General features: G+C 43.5%; 1 protein-coding gene across 6 annotated transcripts in view; it reads right to left on the bottom strand.

Moving 5' to 3' along the window:
• Positions 1–14321, bottom strand: part of myt1b (myelin transcription factor 1b) — an 81281-nt gene extending 66960 nt beyond the window's left edge. The window contains exon 1 of one of the 6 annotated variants that reach the window (XM_037541190.1): positions 14019–14321. In XM_037541190.1, the coding sequence (XP_037397087.1) occupies positions 14019–14043 (25 nt within the window). In that variant the 5' untranslated portion in view covers positions 14044–14321. The other 5 variants (XM_037541191.1, XM_017720158.2, XM_037541189.1 and 2 more) reach the window with 5 other exon arrangements.
• Between the last annotated feature and the right edge of the window lie 10300 nt (positions 14322–24621).

Here is a 24621-nt window from a genome sequence, read left to right as displayed (position 1 = left end):
GAAGGAAAAAATGGAATAAACAAGCAAATTAATGAAGGGAATTGGGAAAAAAGAAAGAAAGAAAGAGAGAAAGAAAGAAAGAAAGAAAGAAAAAGAAAAGAAAAAATGAAATTGGAAAGGAAGGAAGGAAGGAAAAAATGGAATAAACAAGCAAATTAATGAAGGAAATTGGGAAAAAAGAAAGAAAGAAAGAGAGAGAAAGAGAAAGAAAGAAAGAAAGAAAGAAAGAAAGAAAGAAAGAAAGAAAGAAAAAGAAAAGAAAAAATGAAATTGGAAAGGAAGTAAGGAAGGAAAAAATGGAATAAACAAGCAAATTAATGAAGGAAATTGGGAAAGAAAGAAAGAAAGAAAGAAAGAAAGAAAGAAAGAAAGAAAGAAAGAAAGAAAGAAAAAGAAAAAATGAAATTGGAAAGGAAGGAAAGAAGGAAGGAAAAAATGGAATAAACAAGCAAATGAATGAAGGAAATTGGGAAAAAAAGAAAGAGAGTAAGAAAGAAAGAAAGACAGTCAGACAAGGTGAAGATCAACATACGTGTGTGCAGTCTAAGCAGTGAGCTAAGCACAGGTCTAACAGTGTCCAGTCTAAAGGCATGATTCAGCAGCGAAAGGTCCAGATCGGCCATCGCCTGTCCACGTAAAGTCAAACAGCTGTGTGTGAAAAGTGCAGCCTCAGCGCGCGAAACACAAACCTTCCTGACACACACACAAAGCAGGATCTCTGAAAGGAACACAGCATTCGAATATGACAGCACGATTTCAACAAAGCACATCAGCAGATTCCACCACCATCTGAGACGAGCGCAGCTGCCGAGGCTGCAGGGAGAACGAAGCTCCGCAATGAATGAAAAGTCATATAAGAGGCAGCAGCCTGTGAAGTCAAGGAGAGGCTTTTGGAGTGAACTGGGGATGAGGCTCTTGATAAAGCAGGCTGGAGCACTCATATATGCAACTTCTGTGTTCCTATTAACGCAGAGTACAGCAGAACCATACATCACACACACACACACACACACACACACACACACACACACACACACAAACACACACAGTGGCTGAATCTCTGTCACTCAGCTATTAGAATCAATCAAACGGGTGCATTTTTACTGAGCTTTTAGTGGGGTGTGTAAGGGGGGGGGTGACAGAAAGGGGGGGTGGGTCAGGCTACTAGGGAGGGGCACAGAGTCAGTAAATAATGAATAACCCATAAATCAGTGCCCCCCCATCCCCCACCCTGCTCTCTTTTTCATCAGGGTAATAGCCTCTGCCACAGCGCCGGATTGATAGACATGCAAGTTAAAGTAATAAAAGAGCGTCCAGATAAAACCTGATGAAAAAAAAAACACCCCCAGAATGCACGGCTTTGGCACTCAGCACACTCCGTTCGTATTAAAGACCATCCCATTCATCACCGAGCACAGATCAGTGTGTATCAGCTGGATCTAGGAGCGTGTATTTGGGCCTGAACCTCCGGCTCATATTCCTCATAATTTAACACGGTCGACTACGCAGCCTCGTCGAGGTGAAGACTCACGGGAGTTTATTTACTCTTAGAGCTCACAGACGATAGCCAACACTTTATGATTATTACAAAAACTGGCATGTAGGTGTCTAATAGACAATAAACAACTGCTATTATTATTATTAGGACAACTATGATTATTATTTTTACTGCTGTACTATTACAAACAACAACAACATAATAATAATAACAATAATAATAATAGTAATGACTAAGACTTCTGTTCTAACTAACTGTTAACTAACTGTTCATTTCACGTGTTCCTCTTGACTTGCTCATTGCGACTCAGACTCTCTCTACAGCTGCTTTGTGATGATGCCTGTTGTAAAAATCACTATATAAATAAACTAAGGCTTGACTTTTGGCCTCTAATATGCAGGTATTAAAAATTACAGTCATATGCGAAAGTTTCAAATTTCGCGCTGAGTCGATTTTCGAAGTGAAAATAAATGACAGGGAACGTCAAGAAGGCATTTTTCTGTTAATTTCAGCACAGGTTCCGTTTATTTGCTGAGTTTAACAGATCAGAGAAAAAATGTACTTATAAAACCTGATATGGCTTTTGCACAGGCCGCATTTTAGGTTTTACTTTCTAATATGTTACGTTCAGCAAGCGCCTGCATATTATAGTTAAACGTCAAGTCAAAATATATTCATGTACTGATTTTATACAACAGGCATCATCACAAAGCAGCGTCACAGAAAATCAGTAAATAAAGTGACTGTGTTAAGATGCAGTAGGAAGGAGTAAAAGAAAGAAAGAAGGAAAGGAATTCATAACTATTCAGAATTCAGAGCTATTAGCCAACTGTGCAGCGAAACCCCCACATACATGTACACTAGTGAGCACACACACTAGGGGGCAGTGAACACACTTGCCCAGAGCGGTGGGCAGCCCTATCCGCAGCAAGTTGGGGGTCAGGTGTCTTGCTCAAGGGCACTTCAGTCATGTACCGTCGGCTCAGCGGATCAAACCAGCGACCTTCCGTTTCCCTAACCTCCCGCCCACGACTGCCCCCGGCAGAGTATAGAGGATAGTGAATATTTTCACGTATTTTCAACAAAACATGCCATTTGACCAGGAGCTCAGAAATCTGCATATGACTGGGTCACTGTTATTATTATTACTTTACTACTGCTACCACTAATAACAGTAATAGCAATAAAATAAGCATTATCACACCAACAACTAAGGTGATTTTATTTAATCTCAGCTTATTATTATTATTATTATTAGAAAAAAGAAACCAAATTAGTTCTTTTTCTGCTACACCGTGGCCTTTGCTTCCACTGTGTACCTTTCCATGTATCTGGCCTGTTCATACTTTATCCCTTTACCCACCCTTCTCTCCTTCTCTGTTGTATCCTCTCATAACTTCCTCTCTCCTCCTCTCACTCAATCTGTCGTTTTTTTCCTGACAGTGGGCTCCCATCTGTCTTAGCCTGGGCACTAAAACACACCTCTGACAGAGAGCGAGAGTGAGAGCAAGAGCGAGAGACACAGAGAGAGAGAGAGAGAGAGAGAGAGAGAGAGAGAGAGAGAGAGAGAGAGAGGGAGAGAGGGAGAGAGCTTGCTGTCTGTAAATGAGGGGCTTGCTAAACATGTCTGCCTTCCCTCTATCTGTTTCTCGCTCCTTCTCGCTCTGTCCATCCCCAACATCTGCCCTCTTCTCTCAGCAAGTGCAGAGTAAACAAAGCAGGCAGATCAGATTTGGCTCCTTTGAAAACTCGGCAGAGCAACAGTAACACAGAAAAGACAGGCAGCATGCCAATCATCATAGGCAGAGAGCTGTAGGGCATTGTCAGTTAAAGTATTTCCAAAGCCTTTTATAGACACACACACACACACACACACACACACACACACACACACACACACACACACACACTTACTTCCAGGCCTGTGCCGAACAAAACGCTTATTTTTCAACTTTCAGCTTCCCTCTCAAAAAGTGACTATAACAGCACTACTGTGCTTCCCCCACCCCGCCCCAAATTGCTCACTTGCTCTCTCTCTCTCTCTCTCTCTCTCTCTCTATCTCTCTATCTCTCTCAATTTCAAGCCAAATAAACAAAACTGTGGGGCACGGACATCTCTTTTAAATCACACTGATAACCCTCTGCAGGCTTAAATTCACAGTTTTCAGGCTCTAAGGAAAAAACCCCATGTCCACAATATAACCCTGAGGCACACCACACTGACGCTCTACTCTGGCGTTGAGCAGCCTTCTCAACTGAAGTGCTGCTTTAATTAGAGATCTGCAGATTCACTATTAGCTGACTCCCTGGAACATTCAGACAGCTGAATAATTTTGACAGAACTTGATGAAGACGTGGGAGTGAATATGAGCGAAACAGTCAGGAAATAGCGCTCCCAAACTGGAAGTCCCGCAATCGTTGTTGTGCGGTGTCTACACCGAGTTTAGACAGACATAAATCCATAGTTTCGATTAAATATGGGAGCAGGCCATAAGTGTGATCCGCAGCTGCACACCCATATCCAGTTAAGCAGGATTCAGAAGTAACTTTGACATGAAGCAAGCTTTTAACAAAGAGAAAGATCGGAGAATTATGGTGCCCTGCTCAATCCATGCAAACAATAATAATACTAAAAATAACACTAACAGCGGAATCGTGGTCTCCTCCTTTTTCTTCTGCTTACTGTTATTATTATTATGATGTAGACTCACTAGAGGTTTAATAAATAGAAAGGAACACGTTCTAGTCTAGGACGTTCTTACATCAGGCAAATGGATGTCAATGGATGCTCCACTGAAGGTCAGTGGAGAATAATAAAATGTAAAAATCCACTTTCCTTCATGCGGAATAAAAAAAAAAAAAAGACACAAAGTTCCTTTGAGAGGGACTGGCACTTATGTCAGATCCACAAATGGCAGAAGGAAGACGATTCACTGTGCCACTGCTCTTTTAACGTCCAGGTGAAAAAAAGAGCTGCGCTTTTTTTTTTTTTTTTTTTTAAAGGCTGCTTTATGAACTGAAAGCAAGTCCCTTTGGCTGTGAGAGGCTCTTTGGCACAGGGGTTCAGAAACACCTGTCCTGAGGCACTTGAGTGACCATGGACCTCTAAGGGTGGGCTCTAAGGCAAGCAATGGCAAAACCCCAGTATATTGAAAAACATACTGCAACGTGTCCTATTCATAGAACATACAGACAACATGTAACAACACATTTTCTTTTCAAAGCATAACAAAACGCGTCCTACGCCAACGATCAATTGAAGCGCGCATACGATTGGGTGTCTCAAGGCTTGCGGCCCATACTGAGTAGCTCTTTTCTTCCTTAATGGCAGGGGCGACCCTGACCCCCCTGGCCTCCACCGGGCGGCCTTTCTGTGAGTGTGCGCTGAATGATAAGAGCCCAATTTGGCCCAGCTGGTCTATGGGACGAGTTTATTGCCCTCCTCACTCCGACAGTCCCCGCGGCACCTGCTGCCATCATCTCCAACTTCATGAGGAATATCTTCTCCAACATACGAGCCTGGCTCGTGCCACTGTACGCACGGCGAGGACGAAGAAGTCGTGATACGAGGAAACGGTAGCTTGAACAAACAGCTCTGCTCCTATTGACACAGTAGATTAATGATCAAACCAGCGTGGCAGTCAAAAGCTTAATATTTTACATTAATGTGATGCTTTGGCCAAGTCAACCATCTGCTGGCCTCATTTTTTAATGAATCCTATAGAAAACAATTTTCAGCCATACGTTTACAAACACCGAATGTGCCAGGATTGCGAGGATATGAGAAAACACAAAACAGATGGCACCCCCCACTCACCCCCCAATCCCCCCCCCCCCCCCCACCCCCCCACCCTTTATTAAACTCAGAAGTGCCATCATTACGTTTCTGCACAATTTCCGCACACAGATAGAATCTGGGCCAAAAAGTTATTGGAAAAAAAAGGCCAGTTTCCAGACGAATGGGATAAAAAAATAACAATAAATGAAGGACAGTCCACAGAAGGGCTTGTACACAAGTGAATGGATTCTGAAGCACGTTTAGACTCTATTGTACGTGTAGTGCCAATAATAGCACTAGTGAAGCGCCAGTAAGACACCAAACATCACAAAAACTCATCAAAGAAGCTCCTATTGGATCTTTCAGTGGCTAGAACAGCATCGAGCAGACAAGGGTATGATCATGAGGCGATGTCATGGTTGGGCTCTGGCTCTTATGAGCTTGGGCGGTGATTATTAAGCATCTATTAAAAGAGAATTCCACTCACTTTTGGAAAATTCTACATAATTAAATCATTAAGATGTAAACAAAGTCACTCTGAGTGGTCTGAAGTGAAAGGCACCACTCTGGGGAAACTCACCGAGTCAGAACGTTCACAGTGGTGGTGATAGGAACCAGACGTCTGAAATATTTAATGACACTAAAAGAAAGACCACACTGTAGTTTACTGAACTCGGTCCAAGCCACAAAATATAAATAAACAGCGTGAAATAAAAAAAGTGCATAGAATTTACTTGATTCATTTGGTTCACTTAATTACGAATGGACCAAAAGAACTGGCCAAAATACACTGTTGGGTCTGTGCAGGTACATTTTACATTCATCAAGGTACAAATAAGGTTCCCTCAAAAGGTACAACAGTGGTTTTAAGGTCAAGTGACTGTGTATAAGGTCATTGCCCAATGCCCAAGTCATTGTTTGGCCCAAAAATGTGTTTTAAAACACCTTTAAGTTGAAATGATGCATGCAGGATGTTATAAGGCAACAAATTCCTTAAAATAAAAGATTTTTCCAGATTTCTGACTAGTTTACTATTTGAAACATTACATATCATTGCTGTTGGATCAAAACCTCGTATCTCCATTTTTTGACATGAATGGACCGAAAGAAATGGCCTAAAATTACTTGGGAAAATGTTTTTACCTTCTCCTGTAAAGTTACCACGTTGGAGATACGAGGTTTTGATCCGACAACAGTGATATATTTACATATATACGCATCACTAATGGTTTGGGATGGTAAATAAAGGGCTAGGCACCGCGACCCCTGGTTCCTATCACTTTCACTGAAAACCAAATGTGAGTTAGGGTAAGTTTCAATGAACCACTTCCCATCAAACCACCCTGAATGACTTTGTTTACGCACACTTGTGCAGGCATTTTGGAAAATTGGTGGAGTTCCCCTACAAAGCTTCGAATGCATGGATCCCGCGCGTCCTGCGAATAAGTTGCACATACTTTGAATGCAAAACAAATGGCCTTCAAACAAACGCACGACCACCATCTTGGTTGCAGGTGGTTTTGATGTGATCCCTTCGTCCAACGCAGAACATGTCGCGATGAAAACATGAGACCGCGAGACGGAAGCAGGGGGATAAACAGATGTAAAAAAAAGGAGGAGCTGTACGTGCGTGAAGCTTCACCCCTGACGGGAAAGAGAGAGAGAGAGAGAGAGAGAGAGAGAGAGAGAGGAAAGAGAGAGAAAGAGAGGAGAAATAGAAACAGAGGAGAGAGACAGAGAGAGAGAGAAAGAGAGGAGAGAGAGAAAGAGAGGAGAGAGAGAAACAGAGGAGAGAGACAGAGAGAGAGAGAAACAGAGGAGAGAGACAGAGAGAGAGAGAGATAGAGAGAGCGAGAGAGAGAGAGAGAGAGAGAGAGAGAGATAGAGATAGAGATAGAGAGAGAGAGAGAGAGAGAGAGTCACTGCCTCCTCTGCCTCTTCTGCTCTCACTTCATGTCTCATGACTTTCTCTGGCGCATCTCACCAGGGGCGGTTGACATTTAAAGAGAGCATCTCCACTCTGTTTTCTACTGCAGGAAAAAAAAACAAAAAAAAACAAATGGCCACCCCCCTCCATCATCCCCCCACCCCTCCTCCTCCTCTTCCTCTTCTTCCTCCTTCACGCCATCCGCGCGCTCGGCCGGGAGTCCGGTGCTACGCCCATTGTTCGACCTTAATTACGCGCAGCCATATGGAGAGCTAAACTCTCCGAGCCGCAACTGCGAGGCTGATTATCGCGCGGGGGACGCGAGGAATCGCCGCTCGACTCCGGACGCCAGTTACGCACGAAATCCGCACAGGAAGCCAAAGACACGTAGCAGAAGCGTCCCCGGTCGCAATGTGTGAAGGAGCCGTGTGATAGAAACGAAGGTTCCTGCGCCAAAGCGCGCAAACACTCCGTCTCCTGTCCACCACTTCCAACTCCCCGCTCCTCCCCGCTCCTCTCCGCTCCTCTCCGGCAGCTTCGCACAGGCATCGCGGTCAGACTTGGCGCGTTAACGGTGCCGGATCTGCGGCTCCTCTAGGCTTCAGGAGGAAAACAACTTCTCCGGCCGTATCAAACAGCCATCAAACGTCTTCTGCGCGTGCACCGAAACGCCCTTAGCCCCGGTCTCTGAGGCTGGGCATCGAGACGAGCCCAGCTCGCTCTTTGGGGGCGATTTCGGGGCGGTTTTCTGGAGCGCGCTGGACCGAGAGTTTACAGAGCGGAGAGTTTCATTTCAACGAAGTGCCAGAAAAACAGCGCGAGATATAAAGAAACACAAACGGAGCGTTTATAATGATAAACAAACGCAGCGCGTTTACCTGAATGAGGGGTAAATCCGAAAAAAACAAAGCGTCGACGGCGCGTGACGGTCCTCGCTTTCCGCGCTCGTGACGGGCTCAGCGCTTGAAGCGGACGATCCCGCGCGCAGATGTTTATAAAAGGTCTAAACTCTGCCGCCGCTGCTGCTCTGCTGGTATCCAGACGGACTCGCTGGACGGGGCGCGAGGACGAGGGCCTTTCCTGATGCTGATGCTGCTGCTGCTGTGGCGGCTGCTGCTCGGGGCGCGCGCGGCTCCACGGCGGGGCGGTCAGTGTGACTTGTTTGTAAGCAGAAAAACATGGCTTCATTTGCCTTTGTCAGCGAGAAAGCGTAATATTGACTTACCTTTCCCTCATGAGCCATTGTCCCCCCCCCACCCCACTCTTACCCCCCCCCCCAACCACCACCAGCCCACCTCCTCCCCCCACTCCCTCCTCCTCCCTCCGCCCTTTGCCATGACATCACGAAAGCTGTAGTAAAACCTACAGCATCAGATGGGCTGGGCTTTTGGGTACCCCCCGCTATCACTCACTGGGCATGTGTAGAAATAAACACACACTCACACACACACACACACACACAAGATATAGGCTATAAACCCGTGAACGTTCACTCTCTCTCTCTCTCTCTCTCTCTCTCTCTCTCTTTCTAGAAACAGCCTACAACGCTCGTTCGCGACTCCCTCGAGCGCGCGCGAACATTTTCATCCAGCATTAAGTGTCCAGCAGTCGTCTGTCGGACACATACGTGTCCGTTCTTTGCCGCCTATTGGAAACACTAGTGTGTGTTTTGGATGTAGACTTGTTTCTCGCGCGCACGCACGCGCACAGTGCCAGAGTCAGGCTGGCTGTCTGCTCCGAGCAACTAAAGGCACATAAGCCGCTTATTTCGCGCCCGGTGATTAATCTTTAATATTCCACAAAAGCATGCATATGTCGCCGGCGCGAGGCGAGCCTTTCCCCCCGCGCGCCGGCCCGAGTGGTACTGTCCGCTGATTCACACAATGCGATTTTCTGGGGCAAGGCGTCCACGCGCTGCAACTTAGCAGCGCAGGATGGCCATCTACAGCGCGGCGCCCTTTAAAGGGTGCAGGCCAGAGACGGACGGACGCCTGCATTTACAGTCCCCGGGTGGGGGGGGAGGCAGCTCGGCGTTGAGGGGCTGAAAGGCTTTGAAAATGGCCACACTCAGTTCACTGGACTCGGTCCATCTCGCCAAGCAAAGCCGCGACATGTAAACAAACACGGAGTGAAATAAAGTGAACTGGACTCATTTGATTCATTTGATTCACTTGATTAGGAACGGACCAAAAGCGCTGGTCACACTACGCTGGTCCTGTTCAGGATGCTTTTTATGTTCGTCAAGATACAAACAATGTAAAAAGAGATTAATGATTGTCAACGTCAAATCAGTTTTTCCAGGTGAAAAGTTGGTATTTGGTAAAAGCCTGGAGGCGAGGCGGGGTGTGTGGAGTCAGTACAGCTCCAGTTCAGTTATGTTCCCTGACTAAAGGGACTGAGATGGAGCCTTGAGGGGACCACCCTAGTGACGGGAGGGACACTGCGCCAGTGACAGGAGGGACACTGCCCCAGTGACAGGAGGGACACTGCCCCAGTGACAGGAGGGACACTGCACCAGTGACAGGAGGGACACTGCCCCAGTGACAGGAGGGACACTGCCCCAGTGACAGGAGGGACACTGCCCCAGTGACAGGAGGGACACTGCGCCAGTGACAGGAGGGACACTGCCCCAGTGACAATTCACCACCTTTATATCTGAGAGTGTACTGTCATATTCAATTACACTAAAAGTTGAAGTTAATATGACTTTGTTTGCACAATATTACATCAGTGCAAATGTCTTTAAGTTTACTTACTTTTGGCAATAAGTGTGTATCACTGTATCCGGTTCTTTTGGAAAAGATGTACAAGTCAGTGCACTGCCACTATCCACTCCTACTTTTAGAAAGCTAAAAAGCAAAACAACGTATCGCTGCTGTCAGCAGGAAACCTCGCCTCTCCAAAACGCAAACTTTACAGGAGAAGGAAAAAACCTACTTCACTTTGAATGCAAGTCAATGGAACCAGGCATTCTTTCCAAGTTATTCTGGGCCACTTCATTTAGTCCAGTCATCATGAAATGTATATACAGTGTAAAGGACAACATACGTTTTCTAATTATGTCGAAAACTCAAAAAAAACAAAAAGACAAAGACGGAGATCCGAGGTTTTGTCCCGACAGCAGCCATAATCATTTTGATGCTTAACTGGAAATAAAACTGCACGCAAACACATAAAAACACGGCCTGACCGAAGCAGAGCGACACATAGCGCAACTTTAAGAGGCTGCCCGGCTACTCTACTAACATTACTAAGTGAACAGACGAGTGCGACTTGGACCGGCTCCCAAACGTTGCTCACACCGTTGTTTTGCTTTGTTGTTTTGTAACCATTAGTGAAAATGACAACCATTCATTACAAGCCATTTGAGAATATTCTCCACAAATGCCACTCTTTATCTGCTGTCTCCACGCTGCGCGCGGGGGAAATTTTCAAAAAGCCAACCTTCGCCTTTCACAAATTCTATTAAATTCTTATCTCTTTGCGGCAGGCTCTTTTTTCCCCCCCTGCTATCCTATTGTTATGCATTGGAGCTGAAATCAATCACGGAACGTCCACGCCACATCAATATGATTTCGGTTTGCGCGATGCTGAGCAAAAGCTTCGCACACGGAGACACAATCCAATAAACAAAAGGCCAAGGAGAGAGAGAGAGAGAGAGAGAGAGAGAGAGATAAATATATATATATATATATATATATATATATATATATATATATATATATATATATACACATGCAAAATAAGTTCCACTGTCCTAAGCGCTTGGCTGACCAGGAGTGTGCAGGGTGGTGCTGATTGTTTCTGTGAGCATCTCCAAGGATGTAAAGCCAGTGATGAAAGGAAAACAAGACAGAAGAAGCACGTATGAAGAGTTTGCACTCGAGGGAGCTTCAGCACCACAGACAGCTCCAGAGTGACCCGCACAGGCACCACGGACAGCGACATGGGCCCAGGACAGGCAGACACTGTTTATGTTCTTCGCAGGACTCTTTTTAACACACCATCGCAGCCTTGGAGATGCGTAGTTAACGAGATCCTTGAAAAACGATGCCAGTTACAGCCAGATCGGTGATCTGAACGAGGACTTTGTAACCATCACGAGGTTCAGTGGATAAAAAGCTGATAGAATAGCCTTACAGTAGAAAAGAATGGGGCTGTCCTTGTCCACACTTAGAGGATAGTTTATCTCCAACCTAGCTGGCAGTTATAAAGACTGGGATGAAATACGCTCCAAAGAAGCCGCGCTTTCAGTTCCCTTACATAACATTTCAAATGGCTGGCTCTTCAAAGAAGTCAGTGCTGGAGTGTGAAGGAGCTGTCTCAGGTTTAAAGAACCTCCACACGACGTACTTAAAGGTTGGTCCTAAAACCTTGCATAAAAGCCAAGAACCATTTAGGAACCTTAAAAAAATCATACCTTACACATTTGACCTATTACTGCAAACACTGTTAATTGGCCAAAACAGATTTAGTGTCAAATGTTTGCTTCTATAATCTGGCACATAAACACTTCCACTGCTTTTCAGCTTCAGGCTTGTAGCTCCAGTACAAAGCTAAAGAAGCAAACGTCTAAGATATTAAGAGTAAAAACTCTGGAAAGGGTGGGCGGGATTGTGTAAATCTGAGTTTCCAGAAAAACCACCTCGTTAAAAGGCGAACATGCACTGTTAAAACGAGTCAGCTCAACTTAAAATGATATAATAACTGACGACACAGCTTTTCTCAGTTTCTGAGTTGATGCAACTTGAAAACACAAGAGTTCAATCAACTCAGCCTTCATAGTTGAGTCAAAAGGTCTATTCATTTTTTAGCTCTGCTTCTCAGGTCAATAAAATACTCTTATTTAAAACTCAATTTCACCACTAGCCAAAATCCGTTCCATCACACAATGCTTTTAGACACTTATTCGTCTTGGCAACTCACTTATATATGGCTAGGGCATCACTGGGGCCTGTTGGAAAGATGGCTTGGTCTGTTACACCACTCAGGAACACCTTGTCTCCTTCTGTAACTGTTTGATACCTTGTAGAAGGCATTTCACTGTTGTCAGAAGAAAACCTCATATTTTCAAAATTCTAACTTTACAGGAGAAGGAAAAAAAATACTTTTAATGTAAGTCAAAGGAACCAGAATTTTTTCCAAGTCATTTTGGGTCAATTCTTTTAGTCCGTTCATCAAGAAATTTACACACAATGTAAAGGGTAGCATAGATTTTCAAACTGGGTCAAGAAGTTTAAAACACCAAAAATGGACATATGAGGTTTTTGTCCGACACCAGCGACACATGGCATGGCAACATGTGGCGCAACTGTCTAATAATTCATCCCAGCGTCTGGAGACTGTGAGCTGGAAGCGCAGCTAAGCTACAGCTGTCCATATCTGGCAACCCAAGAGCTGAACTGTGGGGGACTGTGTGACAGAGTCCCAGCTTGTGGGGAAACAGGTAATAAATGCAGATCCTTCTGTTTTAGTGAGACGAAGAGCATTCGGGACGAATTGAACTCAACTAAGAAGTTTGAGTGGGACGAACTCCAGCGTCAACGTTGAGATGATCCAAGGAAAGCTCTCTAATCAGGATTCCTAACGAGAGATCATAAAACCAAGTAAACCAGCAGGACGTTATAAAAGCATGGCATTGACTGCACATTTATATCTGAGCCCTAAATAGTCCTTTGCGTAATGTCCTGTGTGTAGTCCACCACTTTCAGCCTGCCTAACCAGCCACGCACCTCTTCTGTCAGGCTGTGAACCCAGTGGTTCCTTGTTCCTCGCCACAGCATCAGCCGCTGGGGTCAGCACGTGGCCTCGCAGCACAATGAGCCCGGTGGCCGCACTGTGGCGAGAGTGTGGTCAGAATAAATATTGCATAAGGCGGCATTGCATGAGGGAGCCAAGTCGGGAGGCCCCAACTCCGCCAAGGCCCGCGACAGATGGATCAAGCCGACAGACAGCAAGAAGAGAAGTTTGTGAATGAGCCCCCGGGCTCGCATTGTCCCCCCATTCTGCTCCCCGCGGACAACAAATCGCCCTTTGTCTAAGTAGTTCAGCGGCTCTGAAGTTCAGCAAAGGGCGAGAAAGATCCTGAAAGATAGGCTCCAACAAAATGAACAGGCCATCCATCACAGGCACAGGCACAGGCGTGGCCTGGACACACAGACAGACAGTGGGGCACACATTTTTCCATTAACCTCAGAAAACCACGACTTGTTTTTTTCCCCCAAATATAACACATTTTCCCAGTTTTCTACACGAGGCTGAAGCTGGGCCAGCTTCTGGTTCGAATGTTCCCGTTCCACCTTAAACGGCGCGCCTGAGACCGCGGCCCGAGGCGCACTAACTGAACTCCTGCACCATTTAAGGTGGAACGGGACAATTGGAGCAAGCAGCTGGAGAAAAAGGACCTGACTAGTTCCAGTCTCGCTGTTCCACAGGTGACGGTGAGGTAGCCTAGCTTTTCCACAGGAATGCACGATAAAGAACCGAGCAGCTGCCTCAGAGGCACAAAGATGGTCAGCCTACTTCACATAAACGACCTTAGAAACAGGAAAACCAGGACAACTATTTTCCTACTGTACCATTCGAAGTAGAGTCTGGTGTAAAAAGTGCCCTTTTATTTTTGTCACTAGTGCGTTCGCCTTCACTAACGTGGTCTGTTCGTGAGGCAGCGGAGCCTCTTCAACCTAAAACAGCCCAGTTTTCCCAGAGTCCACAACAAAGCGAGCTTCTCCAGGAATCTGTAGCCGGTTCAAACCAGGCTTTACACTGAAGGACTGTGCTGACCGCAGAGAAAGCAGAAGGAAAAGCTGACTGACCTAAGAAATCTCCACACAGCTTCATGGTCGCGCTCTGGTGTTCCCGACGCTCGAGCGCAAAGGAAAAACTCCTGAGGGGAAAAGTTCAGAGGAACCGAGTACAACTTCTCTCGCGCAGGTGGTGGAGGAGGGGCCTCCGCGGCCAACCAATCACAGACCGAGCCGGCAGACTCGCAGCCAATCAGAGAGCTCTGAGCTCAGTTTTCAACTGAATGCCTGCACAAAGGCTGTGGATCTAGTCAAATCAGCTTCCCTGTTAAAGGGGAATTCCACCGGTTTTCCTTCAAACTGTCAGCAGAATTCAGACACGGAGATGTAAACAAAGCAGTCTGATGTCTAATTCTGATTTCCTTATGATGGTGATCAGAAACCATGGACTTGGGTTAAAGTAGATACCCAAGGTAAAATATTCCTCCAGTAAAAGTAGAAGTTCCTCCCTTTAGACCTCCACTTGAGTAAAAGTACTAAAGTATTTACCTTCAAATGTACTTAAGTATAAAGTAAAAGTACTAAAAGAGTAATTCTGGCTCTGATGTCCTGTTATCATTTTCGTAACCAGACTGGCTTCATGAACTCATTTCAGGTGAAAGTCCTCCAGCGTCTCTCTTGGTAAACCAGTCTTTTAATAGAACGTCATTAATTAGTGACGCTGACGTCTATTAAAATGATCAGAAGCACAAAACACTGAAGGTAAACAGTTTCCATCAGGGAGAACCGAGTGGCTCTGAAATCACTTTTTACACACAAGCAAAGTTTCAGTTTCAGATTTATTTACAACTTAGTTCCAAGTTTAAGTTGAATAAAAACTGGCTTTAAACTCAGGATCACAGATGAGCTCCTTTACTATGTTGATCTGTAGGCGTCTGTTCATAAACATAAACCAGCCCAAACTCATTTACTATAAAATGAAATGGTGTTTGTAGAAATTCAGAAAAAAGCCGCGTCAGTCTCGACTGCATATGTGGACATATTTCTATATTGAGCTCTATTTACACAAAGTTAGGTTAGTTCATCATTTATGTTGAACAGACTCTCCCAAAGTTTTACGCTGCTGCGCTGACGTTGAACCGCGTGCTGCACTGGGTCGGTATGACCAACAGGTCAAAACCAGCTCTAAACAAAGTGACCGCTGGGCCCTGATTGGTGCTCTGGCTTTGCGCTTCTTTCGTTTTGACATGTTACGTTTTTATACACACAGAAACCAAAAGGAACGACAGATTTCTCAAAATGTAGTGGAGGAAAAAGTCGGATATTAGACTCTGAAATGTAGTGGAGTGAAAGGAAAAAGTCGCCCAGTAACGGAGAAACTTCAGTACAGATACACCAAAAATACTTAAGTACAGAAACTAATTACATTTACTCAGTTACTGTCCACCTCTGGTGGTCATAGGAAACAGAAGGCATGGTGTCTACAACACAAATCTGACCACTTTATTTACACTGTAAAAAGTGGATCATCAGATCTACTCAAAAAAGTGCTTCATGTGGTAACAAGTAAATTAACTAGTTTTTTTCAACCTAAATAAATACTGTGAATGAACGATTCTTACAGGCAAAGTAGTTTTTTCAGTTAAATAAAACTAGTTCAATTTCTTGTCACCACATGAAGTTATTCTATAAGTAGATCAGATGAGTCACTTCTTACAGTGTTGTGTCCAAAATGACCAGTGGATCTACACTCTTCTGAATTTGTATATGGAATGATATGTAATGTTGATGAAGGTTAAATAGCACTAAAGTAAGTTTCCTTGGGGGACTATTCTGCCTTACAACACCCTGCGTGTACCTCTCCAACATGAACTTATTTAAAAATTATGTTTGAGACCAAAATCCTCTCAAAACAGTCGTAAAACCATGTCTCAGACATCATGCTGGATATTTATAACCATGTCATGTGAGGGAGCTTTCAGACGTCTGGTTCCTATCACAATTCTGGGTTGGGAAGTTTCTGTACAGTGCACCGTTTCACACCAAACCACTCAGAATGACTTGATTTAGGCTACAAAGGTTAAAAATGTTAATTTGAAGTGCTTTTGAGATTTGAATTGATGCAAAATCCATGCTTTGCTGTGTTTCATTTAGGGTGGCATGGTGGCTTGGTGGGTAGCGCTGTTGCCTCCCATCAAGAAGGGCCTGGGTTCGATTCCCTGGCCAGGGAACCAACATCCTTTCTGTGTGAGTTTGCATGTTCTCCCCATGTGGGTTTCCTCTGGGTTCTCTGGTTTCCCCCAGCAGTCCAAAGACATGCAGTCAGGCCAACTGGACATGCTAAATTGCCCCTAGGTGTGAGTGAATGTGTCTGTCTGCCCTGTGATGGACTAGTGATCTGTCCAGGGTGTATCCTGCCTTCCACCCAATGACTGCTGAGATAGGCTCCTGCGACCTTGAGGGAGAAGTGGCTTAGAAGGTGTGTGTGTGTGTTTCATTTGAGTCGAACCTAAATGTTTTAGGTCGAACTGGCAAATCTTTTTTTTTCAAGCGTACTTTTTAATAATTAAATTATGGAAAAATCAAGTTTATGTTTCTAGGTTTCCTAAACATTATACACATTGACATCATACAGTTAGCAGTAGTTATTAGTTATCAGTTATTAGTTAGTAGATATTCCGCCCAAGTTTCTGGAGCTCTGATATAGAAGATGAATGCCTTTTCCTTTTGCTGTAAGATTGACTGCCTTTACTATTGAGAGGATATCCTATCCTATAGTTACCCACAAGTACCTAAAGTAGTTAAAAAAAGAAGTGAAATATTTATATATTTTCCATATTAACAATAGGAGCTCTGGTTTATTATATATTAAGGCTTATTATTCAGTAACTACAGGGACTATGGCTATTCTTAAATGATAGAAGGGTGTAGAGAAACTTTGGGCCTACCTGTGGCCCCTATCCATTTAAAGGGTTAAGAATAGAGCCCACAATTACCAGAGGAGCCTAAATTAGCTTCTCAAAGTACCTTAATAATGTGCAGTACTGTGCAAAAGTAAAAATACTGAACTCCCTTGAGGACAACTTTGGAAAGGGTTAAGCAAACATGCTGAAGTACTGTTTACTTGTTTATTTTGAAATGATCTTTTGACAAATAAATGTTTCACCCAGATAAACAAGCTTACATATAATTTTTCTCAGATGGCTAAGACAGGGGTGGTCCTGGAGACCTACCACCTTGAAGAGTTTAGCTCCAACCCTAATATATCACACCATGTAATGAAGGCCTCCAAGGGCACCTGGCCATTAGAGCCAGGTGTGCTGGGTCTGAACTCTCCAGGGTGGTGGATTGCCAGGACCAGGATTGGGCACCCTTGTCCTCGGACTTAAGCACAATGCTGTTAATTATTTCAAATACCTGACGCTCACAGTTGTGCATAACTTCGTTTCTCCTTACATATGTATCAATTATTTCAGCTCTTCTAGTGCACCATCATCACCTGTAAAGTACTAATCAATCCATGCCATAACAGTGCTGCATTTAACTTCCAGGGTAGTTATTTAAACCTAGGATAACAGCTATATTCAAATCTTCGCCAGCACTCTGAGTGAGGAAGATCATGTAGAGCTATGGCTTTTTACTGGATGAACAGCAGCTGTTACTAGATTATACAGTCGTATTCAAAAGTTTGAACACCCCAAGCAAAATGCCACGTTTTGTGATTTTCTAAGGGAAAATAAGTTAAAATGTCCTTTGCAGCAAAATATGGCATTTATCTTCAAATTGTAGTACATAATTTCTATTTAGTTGATGAGAATAAATATAGAGGAAAAAGTGAAAAATAAGATATAAAGCATTGCTGGGGAGCAATGACAAGGCTGATGAACATCCTGAGAGAAGCGAGATTTATTAGGGGCAAATCCAGTGTCAGGGTCAAAATGGTCGAGAATCACAGAGCCAACATGGATAGATAGAGGGACAGACATGGCAACAAGGAAAACAGGAAAAACACACAACGGAGGCCGGAAGAATGATGTAAAACAACACAGTATGAAACAATGACCAGCAAACAAACATGGGCAAACACAGGGCTTAAATACCAGGAAACAACAAGGGTTAACAAGACACAGGTGGATAACACAGGGGAGAACAATCAAGGGCGGAGTCAAGAAACAAGGGGGCAGGGCAGGGAAGAATCAAAACAAAGAAAGCACACGGACAAGACCAAAACAAAACAAAAGCACATGGAGGACACCCAAACTTTTGCAAACAGCTGTACTTTGTCTCAAAAAATAGCTTGGTTATTTTTCTAAACTTTTCAAACCTGAGTTAATAGTGGAAAAAAGTATCTCAGGAATGAAATACACTTTTTCTTTTCTTTTTTTCTCAAATTTCTTGTGCTCACGCAGACTGGAGTAGATGAATGACTCCCTTCATAATTTGTTCTGCGCAGATTTGCTTGTGAGAAGTAAAGAACGAGGAGAGAAAACAGCTGAACATGTTTGGCTTGTAGTGGCAAACACATCACTGTCAAACCTCGTATCTCCAAAATAGTGACTTTACAGATGAAGGAAAAAAGGCCTTATAATGAAAGTTACTGTGAAAACATCAAATTGTTCGTTATTTTCATGAGATTTTAACACCACGTAAAGCCCAGCTGCTGGTGTTTTTTTGCACCAATTGTGCCCCAATTGTGCAATAAAAGTAAAAAGTGACAAAAATGGAGATAGATTTTTTTCTCTATATTATTATTAATAAAAAGAGAGGAAGAGGAGAGGAGGACAGGCCTCGATACACTCTGTATGGTGCCTATTGTTTCCTCCGTCAGGAATCTACGTCCTCAGGTAAACCAAGTGCATTAGAACCCAGTGTAAATAGCAGTGGGCTGGTGCACGAGCCTGGATTTGTACACTGATGTGAAGACTCGAGTCTTCACACAAATCCCTTTGGCACCCCTCCACCTGCCTCCCTGCCTCTCTGAACCTTGCTCTCCTTTTCTCTTTTTGGCTACTTCCCTCTTGTCTCTCCATCCCTGTGCTTTGTGCTTTACACTCTATTACATCATGACTGCTCCCCTCCTCTCCAACCATCTTGAATTATTGTCCTTAATCATTCATTCAAGCAAAAACAAACACGCAACAAGCAGAGCCAGAGAATGTCATGAGGAAGGTGTCTGCTGGCGGAGAGGAAGGAGAGATGGAAAAGAGGAAAAGGAGAGGAGAAGAGCAGGGTGTGGAACTCCCCCCGGTGGGCTTGGCAGGCCCTGGCCTCCCCCCTTCAGCAGATGGCTCTTTTGATAAGCCGTGTCCTCTCCAGGCCTGTATACTCTTGCGCGTTACCATGGCGAGCGAACATGTAATGGATTCGCTTGCTTATTATATTTGCCTGTTTGCAAAGAAAAGAAGAGGCTACGTCCCAAACTGTGGCATATTCACTACATAGGGCCCTATTTTGGGAATCTGCCATTTCATAGTGGTGTCTGAAAACAGAGGTTGCGTCCACGTCTGTGTACTGCCATACGAAGCAGTGCTGCACCATTAGCAGCCCATTCTTTAGTGTAGCAGTAGTGTGGTGAACTTCTACAGGCCCAAAACCCGCTGCAACACGCCGTAAAACCATGGACATGTTCATAATCTAAACATCAGTGCGTAAAACCTAAATAGTGTGTGATACAGTCTTTTGCAAAAGTTTCGGCGCCCCAGTCAAGTTGATTTTGTACATAAAAATATTAACAGTGAAGAAACGTCCGCACATTTTACTGTTCTTTTGCTAAATGAAACAAATTGGTGAAAAAAATCAAAGTCGTTTTATATTGTATATTTTTATATTTAATTTTAATGTTTTTTTTTCTCCCCAAAATCTAAAATTCAGTAAAAAAGGCACGAAACTTTTCTGAAATAAAGCCATATTAAGTCAAGTCGAGTCAAGTCAAGTGCACAGTGAAGCAGCGTTCCTCCACGACCAACGCAGGAACACGAGTGTGAGATCATACGATATACACAGTGCAGACAATACAGTACGATAAATAAATACAAAAGACTTACAGTAAATAGAAAACAGGACGCAGGCAGCACACGGCACTGAGAGTATGTGCAGCTGTGCAGAGGAGGATGGAACATACTATATATATATATATTAGCAGCGTAGCAGAGAGCCAAGCATATATGTGCATAGCAGTCACTAGCAGGTAGCTGCCAGAACAGCAATGGAATACAGTATTTGATTGATACAGCAATTCTAGCAGCTAACATTGTACAACTTCATTTTCATTCAGAAAATCAACAATACATGACCCCATTTGTTTAGGGTATTCAAACATCTGCAAAAGACTACAAGTGTTTTCTTTAATACCGCAATTTTTGATGTTGCAAGCAACCTTTCCACCAATTCTCAGCTCTCAAACAGGGAAACCACTCAAATAAACACTGAGGCAAATTCAAAAAGTGTTTAGAGCTCAAACATGGAGAAATACAGTGTAGGTAGCCAAGTAGAACCTTCAGGGCCTCCAAGAAAGCCTAATGACTTCTGTGAGCTACAAAAAATCTGTAATATTTATTTCATAAAATCATCATGATTGTGGTTATTACAAGTATTACATGATTACTTCTATTTCAATGTTACATTTTGGTTGGAAATGAAAAGCTTACAGACTTTAAAAACCACAATGGGAAACTGTCCAATCAGAATTTTTTGGTTTGCTGTATTTAAGTAGATTCAGCAAAACTTCTTCTCTGATTAGTGACCTTCAGAAGGTGAACTGAAGGTCTTGTACATCCGATTAACCACTAACATAATTGGGAACTGACAGTGGAATCAACCAATCTTATTTAATGCATTTGGCAAACTTACAATTTCGACCATTTTACACAGGTAGGCAAAGGTAGTGTTAGGAGTCTTGCCCAGGGTAATCCTGGTGGGGATTGAACCCCAGTCTACAGTGTAGAAGGCACACTATACCAACCACAACCTCATGCTGATTTACAATGGATGGAACCAAAAGTGAGAAGTAATATCACTTGTGGTCTTCTGGAAGTTCTAGATGTCACTGACCGCAGCATGGGGTGGCCTAACCAGGTTTTGGTCAGTTGTTAGAAATGGAAATGTGGCTACTTTATGTCAGAGCTCTTTTCTGAACAAGTGCACCAGCATTAATCCAGCACCAGCACAAAAGATACTACAGGGCTTTTGGGTTATTGTTATTGTTTGATTGAGTTTTGACATTTATGGCCCAAACCAAAGGCCTAGCTTTAATAGCCACTGGTACAAACAATGCATAACCCATATAAATAAAGGAGGTTCATTCTGAAGCTGGATTTTTTAGTATCCAAGTATGTGGTTAACAAGGAAATTGGTTAAGAAGGAAAAAGAGAGAAGGGCCCTTGGCTGGCAGCAGCATATCATAGAATAAAAACATAGTTTTTTTGAACACCGTCATCTGACCCGATTAATGGAGTATTCGACTGATACCTCTGATACACAGTGTTCCCCGCTTTCCACTGTAAGGAGTAGTGATGAGGGAGAACACAGTAAGAGGCTCCCCCTTAAAACGGCGAGCCAGAGCGGCATTGTCTTTATCACAGGCCTCCCAGACACCCTGCGTCATTCATCTCCACGCACAGAACACTCATTAACCTATTAACTTCAGGGCTTCCCCCTCGTCTACTCTGCGCACAGCCTCCTCTTCGCAAAGAGTGAGGGTCTGCACCCCCACCTCCAAGTCCTCAACACAGCACATGAGTCTATAACCCTCCCCTCCCCTTCTTCCTCGACCTTTCAGCATCATCTCCACGCTACAGGAGGCTCTGCTCAATCCTAACATGCCCTCCAGCTGTCTGCGAGGCAAGGAAATGAAAAGAAAGTTAGCACAAGCGCAGGGCGAGAACGCTGGAACGTACAAGAGGAGGCGCTGCTGAGGGAGAGAAAGCAAGACAGAGAGGGAGAGAGAGAGATGTACCGATGCATGAGACATAAGGAAGAGAAGCATTGTAAATCTGCCTGTAATCCCCAGTGAAACTAAACGAGGCGACGCCGGAATAAACGTGACCTTCACGTTAGATCACGGTGTCATTTCTGATTAGTGTCGCGTAAGCAGGCCGGGGCTGACGCAGTGAGGTAAGAGCGGATGGATGTGAGTGACAGCAATGCTGCGGCTGCAGTGTCTCGCAGATGGAGCTGCACCCAGTCATGCACTCTGACTTATGAAGACAATCAGGCCCAGAGCATGATGAGTGCCCTTTCATTTCTCCATGCGCCTTAACCCCCCTCGCTCTCTCGCTCCTCTCTCTCGCTCATTTCTTTCCTCCCTCTGTCTCTTTTACTCACACAGACACACACACACACACACACACACACACACACACACAAACACACACACCCACACACACACTCTCAGAGGGGCACCTTCCATCTTCTTGTGTCATCTGGCTGAGCGGCATGACTAAGCTTGAGGAAACAGCATGATATTGTAAATAGTGTGATAATGAATCTGATGTGCTTGCTTTAGAGGAAACAACGAAGGAAAAGGAAGTATAAAGATTTTTGTCTTATTGCTCCTCTTCTGCTTCGTTTTGCTATCATCACTGTCCCTATTGTATACTTCCACTGCTACTGCCAATGCTAATACTAATACTACTATTCTATTGTTTTTATTAGTAGTGAAAGTGGTAGTGTTAGTAGAAGTAGAAGTAGAAGTAATATTAAATTCGACAAGAATGACAAATCAATTCTTCAAGATAATTAAGGTAGCATATCATAATGGGACATGTAATCTTTACAGTTACGACAGCGATGATGATTATTCACAGTTATTAAAATGATTATTAATGTTGGCAGTGTGGTAGCAGAGGTAGCAGAAGTCATTGTTGTTGTGGTACTGACAAGGTGAACAGGAATAACAAATGTTATTATTATGATTGTTGTTGTTGTATTTGTTGTTTTGTTATTATTATTATTAGTAGTCGTTTTTGTTGTAGTGGTTATATCAGTAATAGTACTAATAGAAGTAATGGTAGTAGTAATACAAGTTGTAAAAGAAGGATGAAAATAAGAGAATATTAGGATGAAAACGTAAGCAAAAATGACAGGAAGGTCTTAGAAAATTGTACGTATTATTATTATTATTATTATTATTATTATTGGCAGTAGTAGTAACAGCAGTGTGGTAGTAGTGGCAGCAGACGTTGTTGTTCTATTGACAAGGTAAACAAGAATGACGGACACATTTTTGACTAATTACTGTAGCATATTTCATATGATTATTACTACTATTATTACTACTGTTCACAAAAGAAAAAGTAGTTGCAGTTGCAGTAGTTGTAGTATGCAAGGTAAGAGTAGTAGCAGTAGAAGTTATAGGAATGGTAGTCCTGTTAGTAGTAGTAGTATTAAGAAGATCAATAACACTTACAAAAACGTGTACTAATTCATTTTTCATTATTATTATTATTATTATTATTATTATTATTATTACTATTAGTAGTAGTAGTAGTAGTATAATTGCTGTCGATGTGTTGATCATATTAATACAAAGGAAGGTTGTTGACATTTTAGATAACATTATTATTATTACTGTTGTTTCTGTTGTTTTGTTGATATTATTATTATTAGTAGTAGTTGTAGTGGTTGGGTTCTGTGATCAAATCTGAACAGTCCATCTGAGGAGCAGCCTTCCCCTCAGTACAGGACACTTATAACAACAGGGTCATCAGGAGGGCCCACAGCATCATCAGGAACAGTACACACCCCCAGCACAGACTCTTCACTCTCCTACCTTCAGGTAGACGTTACAGGAGTGTGAAGTCCAGGACTACAAGACTGACCAACAGTTTCTATTCACAGGCCATCAGGCTTGTGAACACCTCACTCACTACTTCTTCCCCCCTCCCACTATGAACTGGTTTAACTTTTGGCTGACACTACTGTTTACGTCTGTTACTGCACAGAACGCTACTGTTTACGTCTATTACTGCACTGAACGCTACTGTTTACGTCTGTTACTGCACTGAACGCTACTGTTTACGTCTGTTACTGCACAGAACGCTACTGTTTACGTCTATTACTGCACTGAACGCTACTGTTTACGTCTGTTACTGCACAGAATGCTACTGTTTACATCTGTTACTGCACAGAACGCTACTGTTTACGTCTGTTACTGCACAGAACACTGCTGTTTACGTCTATTACTGCACTGAACGCTACTGTTTACGTCTGTTACTGCACAGAACGCTACTGTTTACGTCTGTTACTGCACAGAACGCTACTGTTTACGTCTATTACTGCACTGAACGCTACTGTTTACGTCTGTTACTGCACAGAATGCTACTGTTTACATCTGTTACTGCACAGAACTCTACTGTTTATGTCTGTTACTGCACAGAATGCTACTGTTTACATCTGTTACTGCACAGAACTCTACTGTTTACGTCTGTTACTGCACAGAACGCTACTGTTTACGTCTATTACTGCACTGAACGCTACTGTTTACGTCTGTTACTGCACAGAACGCTACTGTTTACGTCTATTAATGCACTGAACGCTACTGTTTACGTCTGTTACTGCACAGAACGCTACTGTTTACATCTGTTACTGCACAGAACTCTACTGTTTACGTCTGTTACTGCACAGAACGCTACTGTTTACGTCTGTTACTGCACAGAACGCTACTGTTTACGTCTGT

The sequence above is a fragment of the Pygocentrus nattereri genome, chromosome 9 (genome assembly GCF_015220715.1).
Source record: "Pygocentrus nattereri isolate fPygNat1 chromosome 9, fPygNat1.pri, whole genome shotgun sequence".
In the NCBI taxonomy this organism is placed as follows: domain Eukaryota; kingdom Metazoa; phylum Chordata; class Actinopteri; order Characiformes; family Serrasalmidae; genus Pygocentrus; species Pygocentrus nattereri.
Note: the sequence above shows the minus strand (reverse complement) of the source record. Positions and strands in the feature narration are given on the sequence as shown.